Source organism: Micrasema longulum, unplaced genomic scaffold (genome assembly GCF_059751315.1).
Source record: "Micrasema longulum isolate JH-2025_06_02 unplaced genomic scaffold, ASM5975131v1 h1tg001608l, whole genome shotgun sequence".
Taxonomy (NCBI): domain Eukaryota; kingdom Metazoa; phylum Arthropoda; class Insecta; order Trichoptera; family Brachycentridae; genus Micrasema; species Micrasema longulum.
This window is the reverse complement of record NW_028278789.1, coordinates 346,926-373,055: the sequence shown is the minus strand read 5'-3', so window position 1 is coordinate 373,055 and position 26,130 is coordinate 346,926. Positions and strand designations below refer to the sequence as shown.

The 26,130-nt window shown below is 29.6% G+C and overlaps 1 protein-coding gene across 1 annotated transcript; it reads right to left on the bottom strand.

Annotated features, from left to right (window-relative positions):
- Nucleotides 1-282: 282 nt before the first annotated feature.
- Nucleotides 283-24,139, bottom strand: Kr-h2 (transmembrane protein 33-containing Krueppel homolog 2). Its single transcript, XM_088236807.1, has 6 exons — nt 23,959-24,139; nt 23,628-23,783; nt 12,311-12,492; nt 8,926-8,993; nt 4,448-4,581; nt 283-3,259 (listed from the first exon to the last, which is right to left on the bottom strand). Exons 2-6 carry the CDS (start codon nt 23,774-23,776, stop codon nt 3,034-3,036), a joined length of 759 nt encoding a protein of 252 aa, XP_088092933.1. The 5' UTR covers nt 23,777-23,783; nt 23,959-24,139; the 3' UTR covers nt 283-3,033.
- Nucleotides 24,140-26,130: the final 1,991 nt, after the last annotated feature.

The window sequence follows — 26,130 nt, the reverse complement described above, 5'->3', positions numbered from 1 at the left end:
TTGACACTATTGTTGAAAAACAGAAACAACTTCTTCAAATATATAAAAAACTTCATCACATTTAAAAAAAATGAATTTTACATAATATTTTGCTGAAGTAATACGATTATAAATATATCAGTAAACTTGTATTTTGGCCGATTTTATCATATTTTGGTAAAGGGTACCGATGGTTTTTTTTTTATATATGTGAATCAGTGATTTTGTCTATGAAATAAAAAATCATATAACCAAATTAGTGATATTTTATTAATATGGTTTGTATAGTGAAAACATGGAGGATAGGTTTAAAAATATATTTATTGATATGTTTTTTTTATAAACCCAATAAAACATTTAGGGAATGATTAAAAATTTAAATTATAAACGGTATATAATAAAAGATTATTCCATGTATTTTAAAACCGGTTTTACAACTATTTAGATGTAAATAAAAAATAAACTAATTACCCTGAAATATCCGAAGTTCCATTTAAAATAAAAACAAAACGAATATTACTGCAAAAAACAACTAAAAATTGCATAAAATTATGAGGAAAAGGTGTTTACACGTGTATGATTAGTGATATTATTTTTTCTGTGCGACACAGTAAAACATGTGTAAAAATAAGTGGCATATTACATAGAGTTTTAACAGTTCTATGTGCTTACAAACCCTCCTGGAAACTTGTGAAGTGAGTGCATACTAATTTCAAAACTTGAATCACATAGATAACGAGAAAACTCAAGTCTGTTGTCATTGTTTAGATTTGCATTGTATCAAAAATTAATTACTAAGGTATTTCAATATGATAAATATGAAGGAAACATTACATCGCTGTTCTTAGATATGGTTTGAAATAAATAAAGCTAAACAATAAATAATAACTGCTGTGAAAAAATAAATACTTTTAATACTGATTTTAAAATACTAAAAATAACAAGAATTGGTGACAAAAAATGCATACATATTTAAATGGAATTGAAATACATCGCGGGGTAATTACTAAATCTGGATAACTTCAAAATCAACATTTTTGGAAAGACAAAGAAATGTGTTCATAGTGGGTAACTCAAAAATGCTGATTTTTAAGTTACTTAGATGGTGTAGTAATTACGCCAGAATATAAATATTAAACAATAAATGCAGCCACAAAAATATTAAAACCCGTATCGTGTTAAAAACCGAGAAAACGAATTTCAGGAATATTTTCAAAATATTTTGATTTATTTAAAAGGATTTATTTCAATAATATATATGTAGATGATTTGTTGAAAAAAAAATGGCATAATTGACTGTTGTACTCCTTAAATTTGTGACGCAAACCATGTATTTTAAAAATAAATATAACAAAACTTAACATGTCTGCAAAACCGCAAAAAAACTATTAATAAATGTATTCTTATCTTAATATTGTATGCAGATACATGTTTTTAATAAATACATACAAATTAAAATATTGTTTATCACGCCAAACCTTTCTAAAAAATATATTTTGGGTACTGTTACTAAGTTTATTAAGTTTGATGAAAAAATATCAAATTATTTTTTCAATTAGTGTGTTATAACTGTTGGCCTCGTGGTGTAGTGGTCAGCGCATTCGCCTACCATGCAAGAGGTCTCGGGTTCGATTCCCGACATGGTTGACACGAGATATTTATTTATGAAGGTATTTTTTACACTAGAAATTTTCACACTCCCTGTGGCAGAAACGTAAGACTGATACTCTTACTTTCGTGTATCAAAAATGGTCAAGATACGCTGCGATTTGTATAACAATGTAGTGCCCTATGATGATGTTGATATGAACTAGTGATGAAACGGATAGCGATTCGCCAGATATGGTATACTGAATATTCGTTGCTTGATATTCGGTGCATTCGGGCGCTTTTAAGTCACAACTTGTAGCTCTTTAATGAAGTCACTCTTGCGTTGACAAAGTCGCAAAAGACTAAACCCAAACTAACCAGTAGTGTGCACAGTGAGTGGCTATTATCAGAAGTATTAGATTTGCAATACATTTTTTAATTAAAAATAAATATATCTGTGACTGAAATGACACTTGTTTACTTGATAAGGTATCCGGATACTTGTTACTATCCGGTCAGATACCGCTTACTAAAAATAGGGCTGGATACCAGAAAATAACTGGATATTCGTTTCATCCCTCGTTATCAACATTTTGCAGCATAACATATCAAAGGGTTTCTGGAAGAAGCTGGTAACTAACATTTTATTGATTGTGAAATATTACACTTTTAATGTTAAAGCTCATCCCAAATCAACAATTCACATAAAACCATAAGTTGAATATTGAAAAAATATTATTTTTGGTATTTATAAAATATGTCATATTTTTTTTAACTGGGATTATTTGATACCAGTTACGAAGAGATCTCATGTTTCGAAAATTTGTAGTTACCAACTTGTGCCATTATAAACTCGTGCAACTGCAAATTAATATATTCTTTAAATCTTGCTAGTACGTAAAATGGTATATATTTGTCGCGATCCCCGAATTAAAGCCACTCTGAAAAACACAATGGTAAAATTTTTACATTGCCTTTAATTAAAATATTATCATTGAAAAAAAAATTATAGCTGCTATAATTAATTTCCACCGATTGGACGCCAAAATAAAAATTTACATAATTAATTACATAGTTTAACATAAAATCAAGTTAAGATAGGATTGGAAAAAATCATTGATAATAAATCAATAATTCCTCATACCTTTTCACATTTAGTTTGCAATTGGATAAAGTTTTAAGATGGAATTATTACTCAGTTAACGTACATAAGAACATGTACATAAATAACTATTTTATAATCAGAAAGGATTACTATAGTACAATCCAGCACTTGAATGTTGAATATGTAACCTTTCACTAAAAGGTTTATATCGTTTAAGTAATTAATTAATTAGAAATTTTAGTACATTTGTTATCAAAAGGTATAACTGCATTTCGATACAGCAGTTAGTAAATTATGATAAAAAAACCTGTAACTCGCAAGTTTCCGCAGTTTGGTTTCAGAGTGGCGGAGAAGTCTGCCTATTGCTGAACTTCCATCACGGGCGGGGCGAGGCGGCAGGTCATGGAGACCAGAGCCAAAATGGCCCGCTTGCCAAGTTCGGGCATGAAGGACTGGCCAGCCTTGGACTCAGCCCAGACTCGGAGCTCGTGGAACATGTTGCGGGTGTAAGGGTTGCGGCGAGACGTGTATCGCATGCAGATGAATTTGTAGTAGATCAGAGGAGTGAACAGCCCGGCTCGGCCACTGGAATAATATAAGCATTATTTTTATTTTTTATTTTAACATATGTATGTATCTTTTAATATATATTTATGGTTTTTTAGTACAAAATTTTGACCAATCTCTCCTTTTGACCAGTCTGTTTTTAGGTTGGCTGGAAGATGTTGCTTTTAGCAATAAGTCCGCCAAAGTACATATTCTTTGTACTTGAAGTTTTAAATAAATAAATATTTTGACAATGAATTTTTGAATTTGCCGAAAGAATGCTATTTTATTTATTTTAATTTTATTTTCTTTTATTTAGGAAACATACAGTACAGTTACAAAGTTTTATATTTTACACCGTTAGACTTCTAATGGACCAGCAAAGTTTCCATATTATAAAGTAATTATATGTAAGGTTATTAATTAAAGTACAAAAAAAGAGAAGGAAAAAAAACATAAATAGAGGTTGTTTAAAAATAAAAATTAAAGTAAAAAAATGAAGAAAATTTGTAAAAGTAATTAAAAGTTAAGAATTAAAATAAAGAATGAAAAACATGCTCAGATGTAAAAACAAAATAAAATAATAAAAACATTTTTTAACAAGGAAAAACATAAATATACACATACATATTTTAAGGGATTCAAAGAAACGATGAGATGAATCTTTAAATAAGAAAATAAATTTAAGTCAATTTAAAAACATCTTCAAAATTAATGACACATAGTAAGAGCAGCAATATATTGATTTTATATACATTTACAATATAAGTAATTAAAATTAGTTTAAAAGTATAAAAACATATGAATGCAGCAGAGAAAAAAGAAAGAATAACAGGTATAGGTAATATTTAAAAAAGCAATATAAGGAAAAGATTTTAAACCAAAGGTAGTTAATAAAATTTCAGTAAAGTGATTTTCGCAGTGATACAAATTTCAGTAGAAAAATTTGATTAAAATTAACAATATCAATGTATGTAATGTGAAGTGATGTAAGAAAAAAATGGATCAACGGGAGTTTCATTCAAAATATTTCAATACACTATTTTTAAATAATTGTAATCCTGCAAGCTATGTGTTGCTTTTGCGATTAAAAAAATCAAACCTGAAGTCCACATATTATGTGTACCCAGGGACGCTACAGGTGAAGTCAGATATCACTGGGTACACTGTTTCTACGCTTGACAAACCTATAGTAAATTATGTATTTTAAAATGTTTATATACTCACAAGAAGATCATGAGGACACAGCACGGCATCAGCAATATTTCAGCGAGAGAAACTCCCCTGAGGATGTTACGGGATTGGAACTCTACGAGAGAGATTCCGAGGCGAGCTGCCCACCATGAGTTCTGCCCGAGTGTCTGAAATAATTAACAATATAATTTATATAAGAACTGCGGTCAAACTTAGTCATAACGCGGAAGAAATGAGGAAACATCCCTTGACATTTTATTTTATGGGTTTCTCCATAAATTTGTGCACTTTTATAATGAGTTAATTCTCATGCATACCAAACAAAAATATTCTCAACAATGAGGAATTCCAGCCCAACCCGGAATTAAATTTTAAAATGTTTTCGTGTACACGTGAATATTTAAAAATTTTGGAGTAGGATGAAATATCTCAAAAACGCACGCAAAAATAAATAAAAAATGTTAAAAATAGTATTCATTTTAAAATCGTAAATAATGACGTCACTCCTTATATCTACGTGTAGTATTTCCGGTTTCAGCTTTAAAGCCCCTGCACCTTGTAAGGAATGTTTTGACCATAGAAAAAATAAAGTATGATTTTCATTATACTCTTTTTTCAACCAGAGATTATGTCAACAATATAGGTTTTTCTAAATCGAAACGTTCGTAATAACAACCGTAACATAGAAATGAGCAAATTACGATCAACTAAATGAAGTAATCAAAGCAATATTCCATAGATTCTTGTCAGTTTTGTTATTGGCTGGAGAAATACAACTTACCGTGGTCAGTGAAAGTAAGAACGCCAACCGTTTCATGACGTCACTACTGAAAAGTGACACACTGATTACAGTCATTTGGCGCGGTATTTGATTAATGTAACTTTAAAAAATCATATCTTTGTAAATAACGCACAAAAATAAAAATTGCTTAGTTAAATAGTACGCTAATAGAAAAAAAAATTAGAAAACAGTGGAATTTCTCATTGTACAAAAACTCCTGAATTATTTAAAAAAAAAACTAAATTAGAACTGAAGTAATAAAATCCAAACGCTAAGTTAAAGGACTGATGCCGCCAGGTGTACGGATCGGATTACGTTTATGACGTGTAAGAGTCAATGTAGCTAATTGGTGTTTTCACTGACAACATCGAAAAGTACCACACATACATTATGAATGAAATCGCATGTCAAAAATCACTAAGTACCGAATTGACACTTCACTACAGTTTACTACTTTTGTAGTTTATTTCGGGGGTTTTTACAGTGTTTTTCAGATATTTTAAATGTTCTATGTAATTATATCTTTATTTAGTGACAATATGCAATGGCAATCGTATTTTTAAAAGATCCTTTTGATGGTATAAGAAGTAATGCTTATAATAAACAAATTCAGTCGGTCCCTTCTTCCTCATGATAATGAAGTTTGACTATATCTTCTAATAGTTACAATCGTCAGGATTAGTAAGAACCAAACACCTGTATCTCCTCCATTCAATTCGGTTCTCAGGGGTCCTTTTCAAGTGGCCGTGTGATATGAAGTTCATAATTTAATCGAGGTACTACAAGCGGGCCTGTATGGCTCATTCCCTCAACCGTTCTTTTCAAAATAGTACACAGGAGATTTTCATGGCACGAAATGTGGCCAATCCAACTATAAAAATGTTTAAAATATCTGCATCTCTTATGTTTCTAGGCGGATGAAGAACACAGTTCTGTCTGAAATAGAACCAGAACCCAAGACGCGTGTTTTCAACTCTACTGCTGCTCAGAAAAAACCTGACTAAAGAAATCGAGTGAAGATAAGTCCGCCTCGTTATCTAGTGGTTGACACGTTCACCTACCATTCTTGAGGTCCTGGGTTAGATTTCTGACAGGGTGGACGCGAAATATTGATTCAAAAGGTTTTTCAAACTGCAATATTTCGTTGTTTCTGGACCACCTGAAGGGTAAGACTGGTCACCTTACCTTCATGTAACAAATGAACAAACTGTGCTGCATTTGGTTTACAGATGCAGTGCCCTATGCACTACTGAGTGCGGAAAAGGGGAAGATGATGATGCACCTGTGAATGAATGAATTTTCTTTTGTGTATGTGTGTGTGTGTGTGCATTAATTTCTTTCTTACCCAATCCTTTTAATCACACAAAGGCTGATGATTACCTTATTGAAGATTTATATTTTATATTTTGAAGTGCGAGATTGATCTCCTTACATTCAGTAACAAAAATGATCAAGATTGTTGTTGGTGACGATGATGAAAATATTGACTTTTTTATCACAAATTTTAAGGTTACATTCAATGATGTTTTGTAAAAATGGTCATTTAAATTATTATCATATTTTCTCATCTGCATTCATTGTAATACACATGAAGGAAAGATGACTAATCTTACACTTCAGGTGCCAGTCCAGGGAATATGAAATATTGCGGTGAAAAACCACATATTGAATGCCGGGAATCGAACCCGGCACCTCAGACATGGTGGACAAACGCACTAACCAGTATAAATACTACATGCACTAATCTTTAGGACTTTTACTTGAGAGTCCATTGAGTCGAAAAAAATAATCCGGGGATTCTGATTCTAATTTCATACACAGAACTGTTTTATTGCAGTTTAAAACACTTATCAATTACAAAAATGGAGAAGAATATGATAAAATTTGTATTGTAAAAAAGGTGTGAAGATAGGCCACAAATACGTCATTGTGGTTTGTCATTGTAATTGAATCATGTTTTATTACGTTAGCTGTGCAGTTATAAGGTCAATGTGTGGGTCAACACATAATTTGTTATTAATAAAATACAAACGGATAGTTCACGGGCAAAAAATAGGGTACCGAATTTCACACTTGGATTAAGTGAAAATTTTATTTAAAAAATAAATCTTTTTACTATACATAACAGCAAAATCAAACTAATTTTAATTTGGGTAATATAATATAAATTAAATATAAACATAAATGTGTTGTGTTTAAAACTGCCTTAACATTTTGTAATATCTATCTGTATATTAAGTCTTTATTGTATATTTTCACATGTAAAAAAAACAGAAAAAGTATCTTGTTAATGTTCCTCAGCACTGGTAACCCCAGTGAGAACACATTATTTTTATTATTCATTGTTGAGTATGAAAAAAAAATATATATAAATAAAATAAATTGACAAATTAACTCTTGAACTCACAGAGTTTGGCATAGATGAATCTCTGGTTTAATGAGGAACTTCAGCCCTACGGGAAATGGGATACAAAAAATGTTTTCTTGAAAATGAAAAAAAATATTTTTTACTTAGTTAAATAGTCTATTAACAAATAAAAAAAAATTAAAAACTACTGAACTTCCTTATTCCAGGCATGGTTTACATGAAATATTTATTTAAAAGAGTGTTTTTACACTAGAATATTTCATAGTCCCTGGACTGGCAACTGGGCCCCGATTACAATGGGAAGTTAACAGAGTTATCTTCGGTCTATAAAGGAAACCCGATATTTGTGAATGAAAATTAGTATATTTGCATAAAAATTTAAAGTATTTTCGTCGGTAATCTATAATTGAACATATTTAGAAGAAAAAAAGTATAAGCATATTCTGCTTTCCGTACAGAAAACTCAATTTTACTTTGCAGATAAAATCGAAGATAAATTTTAACTTCCCATAGTAATCGGGACCCTGAAGCATAAGACTGATCATCTTACCTTCATGAAACAAAAAATAATCAAGATACGCTACGATTGGTGTACCAATGCAGTGCACTATGCACCATTAGGTGTGGAAAGAGGAATGATGATAAAAAGCATCAATGCGTTATTAATGCAACATAATTAAAACATGAAGTTTAAAAAAATACATTTAAGAAAAATCATGGTCAATTGATTAAATAAAAAAGTAATCAATCTGCGCTACTATTCCGAAGGCTCTTGCGGCCGTAAAAAAACACTTTAACAGCGCGTATTTGGACCGCAAATACGCACTATAAGAGCTTTTTCTACGACCACAAGAGCGTTTGGAATAGCAGCCCTGAATGGAATAATGTTTGTCCATTATATTTATTTGCATTGCTTTTTCTTTTATTGTTTTGTTTCATATTATGTTAAGTGAATATAATTGTCTTTTTCATTATAATATATGTTCAAAATAGACTGTCTGTAAATTTATTAAAATAAACTAATTAAAGGTGAACAAAGAAAACTAAATTGAAGACTGTACAGTCCTCAAAATAATACATATTTTTTTAACAGGTATGATGTTGTTGAGATTATGAAAGTCTAGGCATTAATAGAGCTGTTATCACTTTACACGCTATGCTGCATTCAGCATTCTGCCTATAGGTAGTTGATTTCCATATTCACAGTGGCATTCGTATGTGGCCGAAATGGTTAGTAATGATATTTTGGCTATTAACCATCAATATTAATTATAAATTGAGTAAGCAATTGAAGAAACAAAGCTTATCACTAAATTTTGTTTTAGGTTCATATAAATATATATCAAAATACATTTTACTTACATCCAATAGAAGGAGAGAATAACTCGCAGCATGAAGGAGAGCAAACAATCCGATTGGAATTATAACCACTGAATGAATCATGTTAAGAAAAATATTCATAATCTGAAAGCAATTATTAAATTATCATTTTATACAATTTTTATGGTAGGTACCTGGCATAAATTTGTCTATGGCGAAAAACAATTTAGTTCACGTTGGAGCGAAAATATTAGTGATGAACGGATAGTGGATTGGCCAGATATCAGATATTCGGAAAGCCCCTAAGCCAGATAGCCCGATATCCAGCCCCTTGTCTAAAAAAAACAATAAAAACACCCCGATACTTGAATTTCTCCCATAGTTAAAAACAAAAGTTTTAATGTCCATAAAATAAAAAGAAGTAAACATATTTTCATTATATTTTTTAATGATTAAGTATCGATCAATGAGTTGTGTTTATTTATATGGTTAATAAGATTATTAATTAAATAATTTAAATGGTTTTGGGTAGTTTTACCCCTTGCGCTTTATTTTATTCACACAAATATATTTTTTTATCCATATAATTATTTATTTAATTTTCAAAAAATTTTGATAAACATATTTTATTTGAGGTTGTTCTTTTTCTAGGTTGTACACTGAACACTGAAAAAACGTTTTTTTTTATTAAAAAAAAAAGGAATATTTTTCAAATAATAAGGGTTACTTCCTTTTCCCCAAACACGGTCGATATCAATAAATCAATTAAGTGGCGTTGATTCCATGAAATTTTTGCAGTTAAATAAATATAAGGTATCCGGCCGGAGCTACTATCTAGTATTTTACTAAATTATAAATATCTAGTATTTTTTATCTAGTTTAAATGGTCAATGTAGTGCGCAGGCAATTGGTAAAATAAACCAGAGTAGGGAACAAAATGCCGAACACTCCTCTAGTGGAACGGAAGGCCTGTTGACTGCTGCCAACAGGCCGGGTTCTCCTGAAGAGTTTTAAGTGGTTTTCTCTCCACATGAGCAAATGCTGAGAAGTTTCTGATTGGCCCACAAAAGTATATCCCTCCTGATCCCAACAGTTTAGATAAATTTAATTAAAGACAAATCTAATTTTTTAAATATAAACCTTGTATATTATAATAATAAACCAACTCCCATATAAAAAGTATCGGGCCAAATAGTAAAATCAGGCCGATTCATCTCTAGACAATATATAACCTAGTAAAATTTTAACTAAAAATGCCATGGGACATTTATTATGTTAATTTAATCCAAAAAAAAAACATTTTGAAAACTAATACAAATTTAAATACCCACTATCTCAGTATGCAACGATTTGAAATAAAAAAAAAACAAATAAACATTGAAAGTAGGTACAGTTAAAACTGAAAACAGAGTTTATTTATAACTCAAAAAGAAGTATTTTATGTTTGAGATATTAATCAAAATGTTAAATTTTATGAAATTATTTTATCATTTTATTGATAAAACAAATGCCTTTTTATTTTTATACTCTTCGATATAAAGAATTATGTAAAAATATGTAAATAGCATATGAACCTCAGAGGGTCCATACATTTTTATAATAATATACATTTTTTCCTCATTACAGACTACATATGAATATAACTAGTTTCTGAAGGCTATCGAGATGATAATTATATTTATTAGCAGACACATCTTTTGATATATATTCAAAAGAATTTTCTAAACAATTATTATGACATAAAGTTTATATTTGAAGCACTAACTTTGTGGTTATTCATTATAATAAAATGAATAAAACAACTTTCTTTTTAACCACTAATATTAGTGGTTAAAAACAAAGTTGTTTTATTTAATTATTATGACATCTTTTTAAATAAATATTTTTGCATTTCTGTTGATATTTTCTCCACTTGCGTAAATATATACATTTTTCAAATCTTTGTAATTATTTCACGGCACAAAATCAGCTTTATAGTATTTTAAGAACCCGTAGAATTAAGAATCAAGTTTTATTTTGGTTTCTATTGCCTTTTGGAGCGTAATAAATAACCATGGAATTTTACAACTTACTTTACAACCAACTATATAAACAGTTGATATTTTCACACAATAGAAATTCATTTTATTTATTTGTTTCTTAACCAAGAAAAATCAACAGTTCAATAGTTGCATGTTAGAAAATTGAGGAAAATTTGTGGTACTTGACATTATTCTTAAAGTTTTTTTCTTGAACATAATAACAATATGAATATTTAACAGTGTGAGGTTATATTTTGAAAAACTTGTTATTTTCTCTGTTGAATAATAAGTTATTTTAAGCCTTGATAAAGGAAGTCATGTTCTGAAACTAGTCGGAACATTTAATTTATTTTAGTTATTTCATAAGAAACTAGTGGATCCGACAGACGTTATCCTGCCCAAACGTTAGCTTGCCTGCTATTAGCTTGGAAAAAGAGTTTTCATTGATAAGTAGGTACCTAGGTACTTGTTTATGACTGAAATTCGTAACTAAAAATTATTAATATTCAAATATTGAATTTAAGTAGGTACCTAGGTACTTGTTTATGGTTGAATTCCAAAATATAAAATAATTCATTTTCAAATATAGAATTCTTTTTGCATATGTCAAACTCGGCTCTTCTCACCAACAGGGGTGCACTTTATTCAAGAATGCATTAAATGTCAGTTAATATTATTTTAATATTACCAAAAATCCAGTAAAATGAAATAAGTGTGAAGAAATTATAAGGAATGTAGGGAAAGAATCTGATTGGGATCCAAAAACAAACTTTTTTTTAACACAATAAAACAACACCTTAATTTTTTTTGTATTATGCATTCTCGTCGAATGCAATCCTGTTAGGTCGATGGAAAAAATATTTATGCTTCTAACTTTTTTTTAACATATTCGATTGAATATATTAATATCTACGAACACGCGCAGCACAAATATCTACATTTCGCTGGAAACCGCACGTAAATCGGCTAAGCCGTTCAGGGGAAGTTCAGTGACATCACACGTACAGAAGAATTATAAATATAAAGATAAATAAACAGTTAATTAATGTTCATCTCTATAAAGCAGAGAAAAAAATTGTCTATTGAACATATTTTAAATTGACATACTTACGTCGTCATATTTTTTTTTTTTAAAGAAATATTTTTTGTTTTTATATTTTAGCAAAATATCTTAATTTTCGATAATTTTCTAATTGAGTTAGAAAATGGGAAACAAGTTTAAAAAAGCAAAAACTGATTTCCTAGAATAATTAGGAAAAGTGAAATCACAAATAATAAAGTTTAGTTGAACATTAATTTAATCTTTATAATTTAAAATTATTTTTGCACTAAATGCTATAGTATGCATACAATTTAAAAACATGTTTATCATTTTATGTCCTAAATAAATTTAATAAAAAGGATACACATGACAGGTGCCACGTAGAGGAAAATAAGACAGAAGAAAAGGTAGTGACATGAGTCTTCTGTCATGAGTTGTGCCAGAAACTCTTTGGATAGAGTAATCCGTGGTAATCTCTGGTGTAATCGAAGAGCACTGGCCGCCGCATACGAAAGTAATGCTTTGTAGTACGCATTATTAGCTTTGCTGAAATAAAAAAATCACATTAAAATCATTTTAATTTGTTGGTTAAAGATGATTGTAATTATGGGTAAATTAATAATGATATTAAATCCACAAATTTAGACTAACCTGCGTTAAAGATGTTGCAAAAGCGATGAAAACGGTCAACGTTAATTCAAATGAGAGGATTTAAGTATCACTCACTGCATATTTCCATAATAAAATATTTTAATAATATTGAGTATTTTAATAACATTTGTGTTCCAAAATGAAGAGAACAAGAGGACACGACACAAATAAATTAGTCAATAATGTGTTCTTCTTTATTATTTTATAAAAAATAATTCATAGCATCTTCACTGTACACTGCGCAAATATCACAAGCAGCTTCGACAGGTTTATAATGCTCACTTTCGTCTATTTGACATTCCATTTTAAAGGCTTGTAATAAAATAAAATAATATATGTAAGAAAAAGCAAACACAATATCTTGTAGAGCAGAAATTTTTCTTTCGAATGACATTTCCACCTTTACCATTTTGTTTAACTTTTGATACTCTTTTTTAAATTTGGAAAAAAACGGACACAACATACGTTAACACCTAATATATTATTACCAACACTAAAATTATTTTAGTGAAAGAAACAAGTCACTTGAAGTGAGGACTGGCAGTGCACAATGGAGTATTAATCCTGGCATTTATGTATAGGGCCTTACTTATAAATCGGGTATAAAGTTAAGCTTGAGAAAAGTGGTAGAATAATGATGGTATAGCAAAAAGTATTACTTATAAACCTCGCAGAGTTAAACTCGGTTTAAATCTGGGATAGCGACCATAGAAACTTATACTTGCATATCCTGGCTATACTGGCAAAAAGCTTTAACTCTCCAATCCCTGTTTTGAGAAATTAAGCATTTAAGTTTTGTTCCAATTTTACTCTTTTATATCTTATTTCAATATAGTAAGATGTTTGGTGCTCATTTAAGAACATTTTTTTAACTTTTCTGTTTCTTGATTTTATTTTAAGGAAATATTAAGTTATTTAAAGCTTTTAGCCTGAATAAAATACCGGGTATACGACTTAACCTTAAATTTATTTTTAAAACTACAGATATATGAAATTTAATATGACTTAGTGTATTTTGCCAGTTTGTAGAGTTAAAAACTTTACAAAACTGCATCATTAAGTGAAATCTGCATATTTTCGAGTTGACGTTTTTTGCCAGTATACCCACGATATTATGTGGTATAACTCTGGAATAAGCACACGATCTGTCAAAAGTCATATTTTTGGGTAATCAAAATGGATAGTTTTATCAGATTTTTTGTCAAGTCCTGCAAACTTCTTATGCACAAAAAGTATTTAAAAAAGAGCCGACCCTTGTAAGGATTATTCGGAGAGAGAATTTAAAATGAAATATAATTTTTCTAAAGAAAATATGAGGCATGTTATTTCTTTGATAAGTTCTTTTTCTAATAGTTTTCTCCGTGTTCTCCACTACGCTGACAGTAGTCTCAATTTGACTTTGACATTTGTTTGTGTTGTTATAAAAGTTACTGTGCACGCACACATATCAGTGCTGACTGTTTAAAAAAATTAAGCATGAAATAACCTGTGAATTGCTATTCCAGGTAATAAATATTTTTATAAGTAAGCTTTTTTTATATCGGTTATAAATAGTTAAATTGGGTATAGTTATTTCTTAATGTAAACCTGGTATAAGGAAATCTAATTAGTGGGCCCCTAGAATATATTATCTATTAATAAATTAAAACAGCTGGTAATTTTTGTCATTTGTAATTCATTTATTTATTTACGTAGGATTCCTTCAATCTCTAATAAACGTCAATGACTTTGTATAATTGAAATGCAATCGCTTAGACAAATTTACAGGATATCATTGATATGGTTGTGAAAGGAGAGAAAAATGTCAATCTGGGATGAGCACAATGGATAATATAAAAATAGGAGGACATGGTAAGTAAATGGTTTTGCAAATATAATTAATATGTTTACATACATATTTATACAAATAATTACAATGATAGTACATTAGCTATTTCATTTAAGATTGCAACGAATGATAGAGCCTTGAATCTGATTTCATGAACAGCTAGTCGAGCGAAGCATTTAATAACATTATCATTACCAATATCCATGACCTTAAAAATCTTTAGATGTAAAAGATTTGACCTTACAAATATTCTGAATAAACAACGTCGTTAAAAAAATATTATTTTGGATATTTTTTTGTTTCCATCAGTTCATTTCGCCATGCGATAGCGCTTCGAACACCACATCTTTATTGATAAAATTACCAAATAAATTTAATCAACAATATTTTGAGTTTGACCAAATTTTTGTAGACAAGGACTGGATTCAACTCCCTTGGGGAGCTGTTTATATAAACATATTACAACAGAGATGAAGAACATTTTAGAGAAGGTAATATAGAAACCTTGGCATCTACAGGCCTTATGACCTGTCATTGGCTGGTTTAAGTGGCCACTTTACACACTGTGTAACATTCACCATTCTGCCTATATTCGAGCATTTATATTCCTTCAATTCTTTCATCTGTCAATGTTTGTGAAGTTAAAGAGCTGAAATCTTCTATATTACCTTCTCTAAAATGTTCTTCATCTCTGTTGTAATATGTTAATGTACGCAAATATAAATAATTCCTGTTTTTTTTTACCTCTCTAATTCTGACCTATTTGGCATAAAATGTGAAGAAAAAAAATCTTAACAAAAAAGAACTTTGTTATTTGCTTCAAATTATTATTTTCTTTCGCACATTCTATGCAAAATAAGCTGGGATTGAAGAGGTTAAAAAACCAAGATATTATGATTTTTCTCTCATATACCAATTAATTTTTAATAATATTTACAAAATAGCACTAAAGATTATTTGAAAATGTTATTAATGTCAAATAATATTATTTTAGTATTACCAAAAATCCAGTAAAATGAAAGAAATGGGTAGAAATTATAAGGAATGTAGGGAAAGAATCTGATTGGGATCCATAAAAAAACTATTGTTGTTTTTAAACATTCAAAATCTTTTTTTTTTTTCCAAAAAGAAAATCATCTTTCTAATTCTTTTGTATATTATGCATTCTCGGCAAATGCAGCCCTGGCAAACGATGAAAAAAAACATTTACGTTCCTAACTTTTTTTCTACTTAATAAATTGAATATTTAAGAGCTATAAATATGCTCGTGGCAAAGAACTACATTTCGCAGTAAACCGCACGTAAATCGATCCAGTAGTTATTCAACATTGCCTTTTATTTATAAATAAAAAAAACAAACAAAAAAATATATAACCTGCATACAACCTCGGTTTTGAGGGAACAAAAATACTATATGAATGCAAGTTTTGAGATTTTTTGAAAATGTAAAGTTTTTAAAATAAATTAAGTATTAGTGTTTCTTGAACACTAATTTATTTATGAATGGAAAATGTGTTTTTAGATTGGAAGCCATTTAATGGGTCAATGTTTTAATTAACATAAATTAAACAACAAAAAAATAACAGTAGAAGTATTCGTAAAAGTTTACATCCAAAGAAATTATGTTTGTATATAATATTATGCATGTCAATTAGTGATTGCATAAATATTTATGTCTCACCTCCAGAAAAAGATACAAAATTAGCTTATACTTGAAGAAAATAAAAGGTAAAAATGTGAAGACATTGTGGAAAATTAGTTATATTGTTTAAAGACATTGTGAAATTATTTTTCAGAACAATAGAAAAAGTACTGATCTGATCAGTTCGAGTGAAAATGTGAACATAGGTCACCGCTAAATATGGAAAACTAGTTTCCAATATAAAATATGGAGGCCTATAACAATTTTAAGGTTTACGTTACCAGTACCAAGATTTTTTAACAAAAAAGTTTATTTTTTAAAGTATATTTTCAGACAGTTGAAAAAATCATATTGACTTAACATGTTTGCGATTATGCCAACTATAACTGACAGCTTTAGCCGTCAGTTCAAAAGACATTGGTAGAAAAAAGACGGCTATAGCCTACGTGAAAATGACAGTTATATGGTAGGAGATATTGTGTCCCTAAAAAACTGCCAGCAACAAATATGTCCCAGCATGTAAGTCAAATAAGATTTACTATCAACTATCTAAGTCTAATCTATGCTATGATATGTCTATATGAGTGGATCCTATGAGATAAAAGTGTCTACGAATGTGTTAATAAATAATTTTTCTATAACCAAATTTAAAGTAATAATAATGTTTTATCAGTGTATTTAAACAAATATACCTAGTAATAAGAAGTTGCTAAATGTGTTTTTTTTTTGCAAATATAAGTTGTCTATTTCCATAAATCACGTAATTATTTCACCCTCTTCCTATATTAAAAAGGTTGACCAGTACTGACAAAACCTATAATATTAGACAATACTCGTCCTGATAAACTATCAGCTAATATAGTAATAGCAGTAATAATATAAACTAAGATATTACAGACTAATAATATGATAGTAAAAACATATACAGTAAAACTTGGTTATAACGATCACGGAAATGGCGAGATCTCGATGTAACGGAAAAACATTCATTGACATTTTAGTTTATGGTTTTCTTCATACATTTACTCACTTTTATAACAAGCTACTTCTCATACATACCAACCAAAAATATTGTTAACAGTTGAGCAAAAACTGTTTAATCGTTTAAAAACATAATTTTTAAAATAAGAACCTGAGTAATATTGTGGAAAAATAAGAATGTTTACTTATCTGCATTTTAAATATAGAAAGTAGTATGTTTGTAAGCATTTATTATAATTTTCCTTAATAGTTTTCATTTTTTAATTATCTGTATGAACTATACGTATATTTATTTGTTTACTTAGTGACAATATGCAATGGTGATTGGATTTAAAAAAAACCTTTCTCTGGTATAACGAGTAATGCTTATATGGAGCAAATTCAGCCGGTTCCATCATTCTCATAATAACCAAGTTCGACTGTATAAGATTATGGTGTTGATATGTTGAAAAAGAGTAGTAAAATATGTTTGAAAAGAAGAAAAAATGTATTACACAAATGAAAGATAAAAATATTAATATTTTGGATATTTGTAGCAATAACTTTGTGGATCATTGTTATATTTTAGAGATAAATAAATAAAATTACTCTGTTTAAGGAACCACTTTTTATTGACACAACCGACCAGTTTCGGCAACTAGACGCTGCCTTCTTAAGGATTGTATAAACCGTTTAGTTATTATATAACCCTGAAGAGGGCTACGTGTAGTTGCCGAAACTGGTCGGTTGTATCAATAAAAAGTGGTTCATAAAAACAAAGTAATTTTATTTAAATATCTCTAAAATAAAAATATTGAGTTTAAATCTTGAAAAGATAATAAAACAATGGAAGTTAAAACTTGGTAAACACTGATGGCTAATTACTTATTCACGTAAGTAAAATACAATATATAAATAAATCAGATTAATTACTCGTTTCCATTAATTTATTACTGAACAAAACCTTGATTTTGTATATTTTAATAATTAATTTAGCTGTAATATTTCTGTAAATGATAATAGTTATGTTTCTTTTCATAAATGCTACTATTTCAAATTTTGGAGAAAGTGACAACGACAAGAAAACAGTTTTAGTATGCTTAACATTAAGTTGTTTAAAACAATAATTATGAAAATTTCATCATCTTATTTTAACAGAAAGCAGAATGAAAATGATAAGTGTGTCATGCTTCGGTTATCAAGGCCACTTTTTACAATCTCTAAGAACCTCAATACTAAAAACCACATGCTAAAATGAATTGCAGACGTTTTTATAATGTATTAATGGATCGTAATAATGTGTATGGTTTAAAAATGAAGAATTACAAATAATTTTAGTAATGTAAATCAATTTTATGTTTTTTTTTAATGTAATGTTTAATTAACAATGTTTAAATAACTTGACTAAAGAATAAAACTTGACATATTGAAATAAGTTTCAATGGGTGATTTAAATCATAAAAAATCCAATCTGGTATAGTAACACCTTTGAATTTCATGTAAAATGCTCAAAATTGTTGAAATACAGTCGAACTCGGTTATAATGATCACGGAAATAGCGAGATCTCGGATGTAACGAGGAAACATTAGTTGACATTTTTTCATGGTTTTCTCCATACAATTATTCACTGTTATAACGAGCTACTTCTCGGACATATTGAGCAAAAATATTTTCAAAAATTACACAAAAATCTTCAATTGCTAAAAACATCATTCTCGAAATAAAAACCTAAGTGATAAAATCCAAACAGTCGGCTAATGTAAAGGATAAATACCGCCGGGCGTTGGGATCGGATTATGTTTATGATAGCTATGTAAGTGTCTAAGTACCTAATTGGATTTTTCGCAGGCAATATTGAAAAATGAACACACATGGTTTTAAAAAATCCAAGCTTTGTGAACTTAGTAAGTGCTGGTTCGGCACATTGCTACAATTTACAGCTGCTTTTGTAGTTTATGAATGACATGCTTGTTTTGGGGGTTTTTACGAGGTTTTTTAGATTGTTTAATGTTCCATGTTTATTTCAATACACAATAAACATTACAAGTGGGTGATGTCAAATGAGTTCTAGACCAGATCAGTCAAAACTTAACCCGTGAATTACAAACATGTCTACTAACAAGAGGAAGTGTCTCTCAATTCGTGAAAAAGTGGCAATTATTCGTGAAATCGAACGTGGCGCGAAAAATGTGGAATTGTGCACAAAGTTTTTTCTATGTTTATCGACAGTGTCAAAAAAAATTAGAAAGTGCGATCGTACTAATGTCGATGACGCATTGCTCCAATGGTTTTGTACCCGAAGAAACGCAGGATTTTCCATCAATGTACCATATTTACTTGTTTACTTAGTGACAATGTGCAATAGCGATTGTATAAAAAAAAATTCTCTGGTATAACGAGTAACGTTTATAACTAACAAATTCAATCGGTCCCATCTTCCTCGTAATAACCAAGTTCGACTGTATATCCAACAACTGAGTAAATAAGGTTAAAAACTTGGTATATCCAAATTGTTCACACAGTGGTCATTTAAGTTGTCAAAAACAAATTGTTTCATGATATCGTCATGATTTTAAAACAACAACATGAATATGTTGTATAATTTTTAGGTTAATTTTTTTTATATAAATCTTGTATAATTTTTGGTTTAATTTTTTTTTTTATAAATCTTGGGTATAAGGAAATTCATGTTTTTAAAAAATATATATATATATATATTAAGCCAAATATGTTAATATTATAAATATTTGTAAAAGGCAGATTTGCCGTTTATGTTAATAAAATAAAATAAATAAAAAAACAACGCATGTGATTTTCTTCAACCTTACATGAGAGGATATAAAAAAAATTTGACACTGCCACAACTTAATTAGTACAAAAGTATAATTATTTTATTTATTTATTTACAATTTCTTTGTTTACATTTTAGTACATCACTATATTAACTAAAACAAAAAATCCCACATAGGCATACGTCGGTACACTGAATCTAGAATGCATTATGAAATCTATTGTGTAGATGTATGTATATATAAATATTAAAAATAAAGACATAAAATAAAAATGAAAAGGTTTCTAAAATTATAATTTAATACTTGGGTTAGTTATACACATTTTTTTTCAAATCTGGAAAAAGCCTTTGTGCATTCTGTCAAATAAATACCAGGACGGAGTAAAAAAAATCAACAACAAATCAATTATTCTTCCAAATTTATTGAATCTCCCTCAAAATAGGGTAGGGAAGTGATACATTGTTTTCAATTAACAATCCAATCATCCATGCACACTGCGAGTTTTATGTCTTCAATCGAGTCAAAACGCGTTCCAAAGATTTAAGTTTAGGGAAGAGAAAAAAGTCACAGGGAGCCGAGTCAGGAGAATACGGGGGTTGTTCGATGACATTTGTTGAGTTTTTGTTCAAAAATTAATTCACAATGATGACTTGTGCATTATAGTTGTGCAAAATCCAAGAGTTGTTCTTCCACAAATCTGGCCTTTTTCTGCGGATGTTCTTTCTCAAATGTCTCATAACGCACAAATAATATGGTTTGTTCACTGTTTGGCCGTCAAAAAACCCCGAATGACAAACACCACGAATATCGAAGAAAACAATTAGCATGACCTTGATTTTCAAGCGACTTTCGTGCGCTCTAGGAATGTGGGGTCTATTCTGACTCGTTCCAGCATGTCCTCCATTGAGTTTTTTTATTATTTTTAATTGTACAAATTAATTTCAAAATAATAAAGTGATATTTGAGTAAGAAAATCATCATTTAAAAAAACGGATGACTTATTTTATACTTGTCTTGAAAGTACAGGTCTAAGAAAATATTAAAAATAATTTTAGGGCATAAATGTTTAATATTTAAAAGTTTACCAGGGAAAAACTAGAGAAGTTATTTGTGAACCGTGGTGTATTATTTATGTGAGAAAGCTTCACATAATGTATAAGTGAAACATCAGACCTAGTATAGGATATAAACTAGTTTCATGGAAAGTTAATGCGAATTCACGAAGGTGTATTACTGGCAAAACCAGCCATGAAAAATAATATATTATATAAAACATATTAGTAGGTATCTATTTAATACATCAAATTTGTATTACATACATACATGGATTACAGTAGATATTGGTGATAAGATAAACTCTATTAGCGCTGGGTATAACCTTTAATACAACTTTACATACATAAAAAATAATAATTATACTGAATGTTTTTATATTAATTTATATATTTTAATGACATCCGGTGTCTAATTTTAGACTAATAAATAATAAAATTGCTGACAAAATCTAAATGACTCAGAGAATATATTTAGAGATTCACTAAATTTAATTTTTTACATAGCTAAAATAATTACGTTGTATCCTAAATAACATGTCTTTTCGGCGCCATTTTTTTTAATATAACCCCTCAAGTGCAGTTTACAAAGTATTTCATGAATATTGATTTTCATTTGTGTAATGGATAACTCTGTGTCTTGGATCTAGAAGGGCCAATGTCAGATATCATATTTTTCTGGCCACCATTTTGTAGAGGGTCGATATCAATTTTAAAAACTTGTATATTTAACTATTTTATACACGTACATGTGTTGTAATATCTTTTTATTTAATATTTGTTATCAAAGACGTCAAACAGTTCATTATAATGCCACAAAATGGCTAAATAATTAATCTCCTGTAATATTAGTATTAATGTACTAATGTAGTGCCTTATTCACCACTAGATGTGGAAAGGGAATAATGATGATGATGGATGGATTACGACATTGGCCCTTATAATGGGTTGGCAAAAAAGTAATTTCGGTTTTCACACATACATGATGTTATAATTTTTAAATTGTGTTATGATTTCTTCCTTTTGAAATTTGATATCAGTCACATTAAGTTACTTTAATTGTAAGTTGTGTGTAATTTTGTTTTTTTTTCAACAATTTTGTCAATTTTAATATGGAGCGCAAAAATTATCATTGTCGGCATATTTTACTTTTTTAGTTCCGTAAAGAAAAGAAAGTTGCTGATGCTTACAAAGAGATACGTGAAGTTTATGGTATCGATTGCATAACAGAGCACGCGTGTCAGATTTGGTTTGAAAAATTCCATTCAGGAGATTTTTCACTCAAAGATGACCAACTGAAGTTGATGATGACCAAATCAAAGCCATTATCGAAGAGGATCGTAATATAACTGTTTGAAAAATTGCAGAGAAATTAAATGTATCATTTTATTGTTTCAGCATTCTAAAAAAAGTTCTATCAATTTATTGTTTCAGCATTTACTTTGTGGAATAACATTTTAAATACAGGTAACCCCCGTTAATTAACCCAAATATTTAATTTTGAGGGCCATTTTCAACGAGTTGTAAATAACTCACTATTAGAAAATGGAATCAAGTTGGGGTAAAGTGGGATTCGAACCACGGAACTTTGGTCCGTGAGTCACAGGACCACAACCCGATTTGTTAAAATAGTCAATATATCCATCTCAAACTACCACCCTTTTATGGAGAAAAAGAAGACTTGATTTATTAGCTCCACGTGTAGTATTTAGTAAACATGGATAAAATAAAATAGGAAATAATTCATTAGTTACTAAACCTTGACGAAAAAGCTTGTTTGCTGTAAAACCGGTTGACGGAAGAAAAGAAAAATTAGTGGTAAAAAACAAAGTAGTTATTTTATTATCATATGTTTTTTTAGGAACTTTTCTGGTTATAATATTAATCTTTACAATTAACTCTTCTTCACCATGCCGACTGATAAGCAGTTTTGCATGTTTGTCCATAAATTTCCCATTAAACACAGTGATTGCGAATTTTTTTCAAATTATCTACAGTAAATCTGAAATATCAGATGTACAAATTGAAGAAAAATTAGCTTCAATTTATTGGTCTCGTCATAAAGCCGATACTCGTCTACATTTCGTCCTTGATTCATCAGCTTCTACAGCATCATTGTAATTTTTTAAAGTTTTCAGATCAAATTTGGAGAATATTCTAAATACAGAATTGTCAAGAACGTGATATTGACGCCATGACGGTTCGGATCCGAAAACTCCGGCAACAAGTACGCCAATGTCAAATATGAAGGCAAATTAAGAGAGCAAATTAGATATACCGAGTGTTAGCCCAGTGGACGGCTTTCGCCAGCTCAAGCTCTAACCGCCCTGTCTGACCTGGAGATATACGATGCTAACCTGTAGCCCGGATATGCACCATTCGCACTTAGTGCTGGAGAGGGGACAGCACTAAGTGCGACCTGAATTTCGTTTCAACTCCACCAAAATAAGCACTGTGTTCTAAAGAAAATTCCCTGTCTCTAAATAGTTACGATTAAGACAATTAAGAGAAAAAATTGTATGCCACAACATGAATCAACGTGATGTGATAGTGGGCATTATATTGGTATCAAAGATCTAATTTCAATTGAAAAGGTTTTCGTTGCAAACACTTTTTGCCCTTGTATAACACGAAATCAACAGTGTTTGAACTTTACTCTTTAAACGTGTTTTTTATGCCTTTAAATTTGACATAAAAACGAAAACAGGTTTCAAATGATAAACATAATTAATTAAACAAAGAAAGTAAAACTTACTTGAAAATTGGGAATAAGTAACCCATACAAAATATAATAGTGAGTATTCTTGTCAGCCACAATGCAACATTAACTTTATTTTCAATAACGTGCGTTTTTAGAGCTCCAATTCCTCGCGGCTCCAAATTCTCTTCTGATGTAGCACTCATCTTAGTTCTGAAATAAATTATATTTATGTTAATATCAATTGAGCGTCAAGGGAAATTAGAAGTCGACCATACTAATAAAAAAAGATCTACGATTTGCGTAAATTGTGAACGCAGTTTTTATTACATTATTGACAAGGCGTTAAGTGGTATTGTAGTAATAATTAAACCAAAAATTGACTTACCGGGATAGGTTAATGAAATGTAAGTATTTTAACAATTAAATTATTAAAAATGACACTTTCTGTTTTAATGGACTATGGAATGTTGGATTCTCGGTGTACCTCAATATATTTCCCACCCAAAGACGATTTAGTTCCCACCTGTGCAAGTGCATACGTCATGCACTAAAAAGTTAAAAAGCATAGATATTTTCCCAAGATTATTTTTCTTCTTCGTTTTTTATGGCCTTTTCACCTCCCAACTCGGGTGTACTGGCCAGTGTCGACTTTTCGTTTTTCGTTTATTTGGATATTTACACATGGGTTAGTAATATAAATTTACAAGTTAGTGAGTTTAAATTTAATATTTTGACAACTTTACAAAATATAAAACATATTTTCATCTTAACACCATTTACAGCTATAAATTTGCATAGGATTTTAAATACATGTTTATTGAATGAGGACAGGAAAGTTAAAAATATAAATACTGAATGGAATGTTTACATCAGAAAGGTCGAATAGGAAATCAAGATAACAATCATTTATGGGGCATAGAAAAAAACATTGTTTGAATCTTTTTTCTGAAACTGAGATTCATAAATGGCAGAGTTCCAGGCATGGATTTTGAACAAGTGAAAACCATATTTTCTGAAGATTTTATGTGGTGAAATAACATTGTTCTTCTTTCCCCGATTTTTGTTCTTTTTAACATGTTCAATTATAGGTTACTGATGAAAATACTTAAAATGTTCATGCAAACTCTTACTTATTTTTGTACACAAATATAATTTTTTCTTTATAGACAGTCGAAGATACTTTTGTTAACTTCCCATTGTAATCGGGGCCCTGTAATCTAATCGGTGCGGTTAAGGGGTTGCGTCGATCACCCAAAGTGCTAGAATAAGAATAAAAATATCCGACTTTTCGGGAACATAAATAAAGAATATAGACAAAAATTCAAACAAAATTGTTTTTTTTTTTAACATATTGTCTTAATATCTAAATTGATACGTGAATACGTGACCACTAAAGTTCTAATTATAAATTGGCTTAGGATATTTAAAGGATATTAAAAAAAAATTACATCTTTCAGAACTTATTTACGATGGTGATTGTTTTTTTTTTAGGAAAAATCCAGCTTTAAAATATAAATTATTTGATTTTCTGCCTGGACCCGTATTAAAATTAATTTATTTATTTGATTGAAATAAATGTATTTATATCACATTTCATTGAGACACAAATCTTATCTCCATGGAACCAAAGTCCTGTGTTGAGTTGGGACAAATTTATTATGTATAACACTTTAACAATCAATATCAATATAATATTTGTACAGAACCGAAACATCATTAAAAAATATCTGGCATATCAAAATGAAAAGTAAACAAAGTTATCTTTTTTTTTTTTTTTTTTTAAAAAAGAAATATTTGCGTTCTTATGATTTACCCAAATATTTAATTTTGAGGGCCATTCTCAACGAGTTGTAAATAACTCACTATTAGAAAATGGAATCAAGTTGGGGTAGAGTGGGATTCGAACCACGGACCTTTGGTCTGTGAGTCCGAGACACTAGCCACGGGACCACAACCCGACTAAACTAACTTAACTTTCTGTTATTCAAAAACATGTTCAGTTTCAGGTGACCAACGAACAATTTTTTTTCCCCATATACACGTATTGTAGCAGCTTTCTCTTTTTAATTCGTGCCTCATGCGACTGCCGACGAACAGTCGGCAGAAAACGTCTAAGACGTCGATAATCGAATAGTTCCTTATTATTTCATTTGATTATTTTAATACAACTTGGTAGTCAGATAACAAAAGGGACCATCTTTTTTTTTCGGGCTTTTAGTTTTCAAAAGTTTGGGTAAATATTTCAGTAAAAGCACATAGATAAAAAAAAACATCGTTATTTACAATGGTAATTTATTATTGAAAAATAACACTAAAACATTTTAGTTTGTTGATTGACGTCTTGAAATTGAGTCGTATTTCAGCTTTCCTGAACATTTTTGAAAATTATAATACAGAGGTTCCTTTTGCCATCTGACTACCGAACTATGAATCGTAGTACTAGTATGGATGTAAAATTACGTAATTTTACCAAAAGTCGCGGTAAAATACCGTAATTTACAGTCATGTAAAGTGTCCTAAAACAAAGCTATTCGTATTTGTGATAACTTGAAAAATG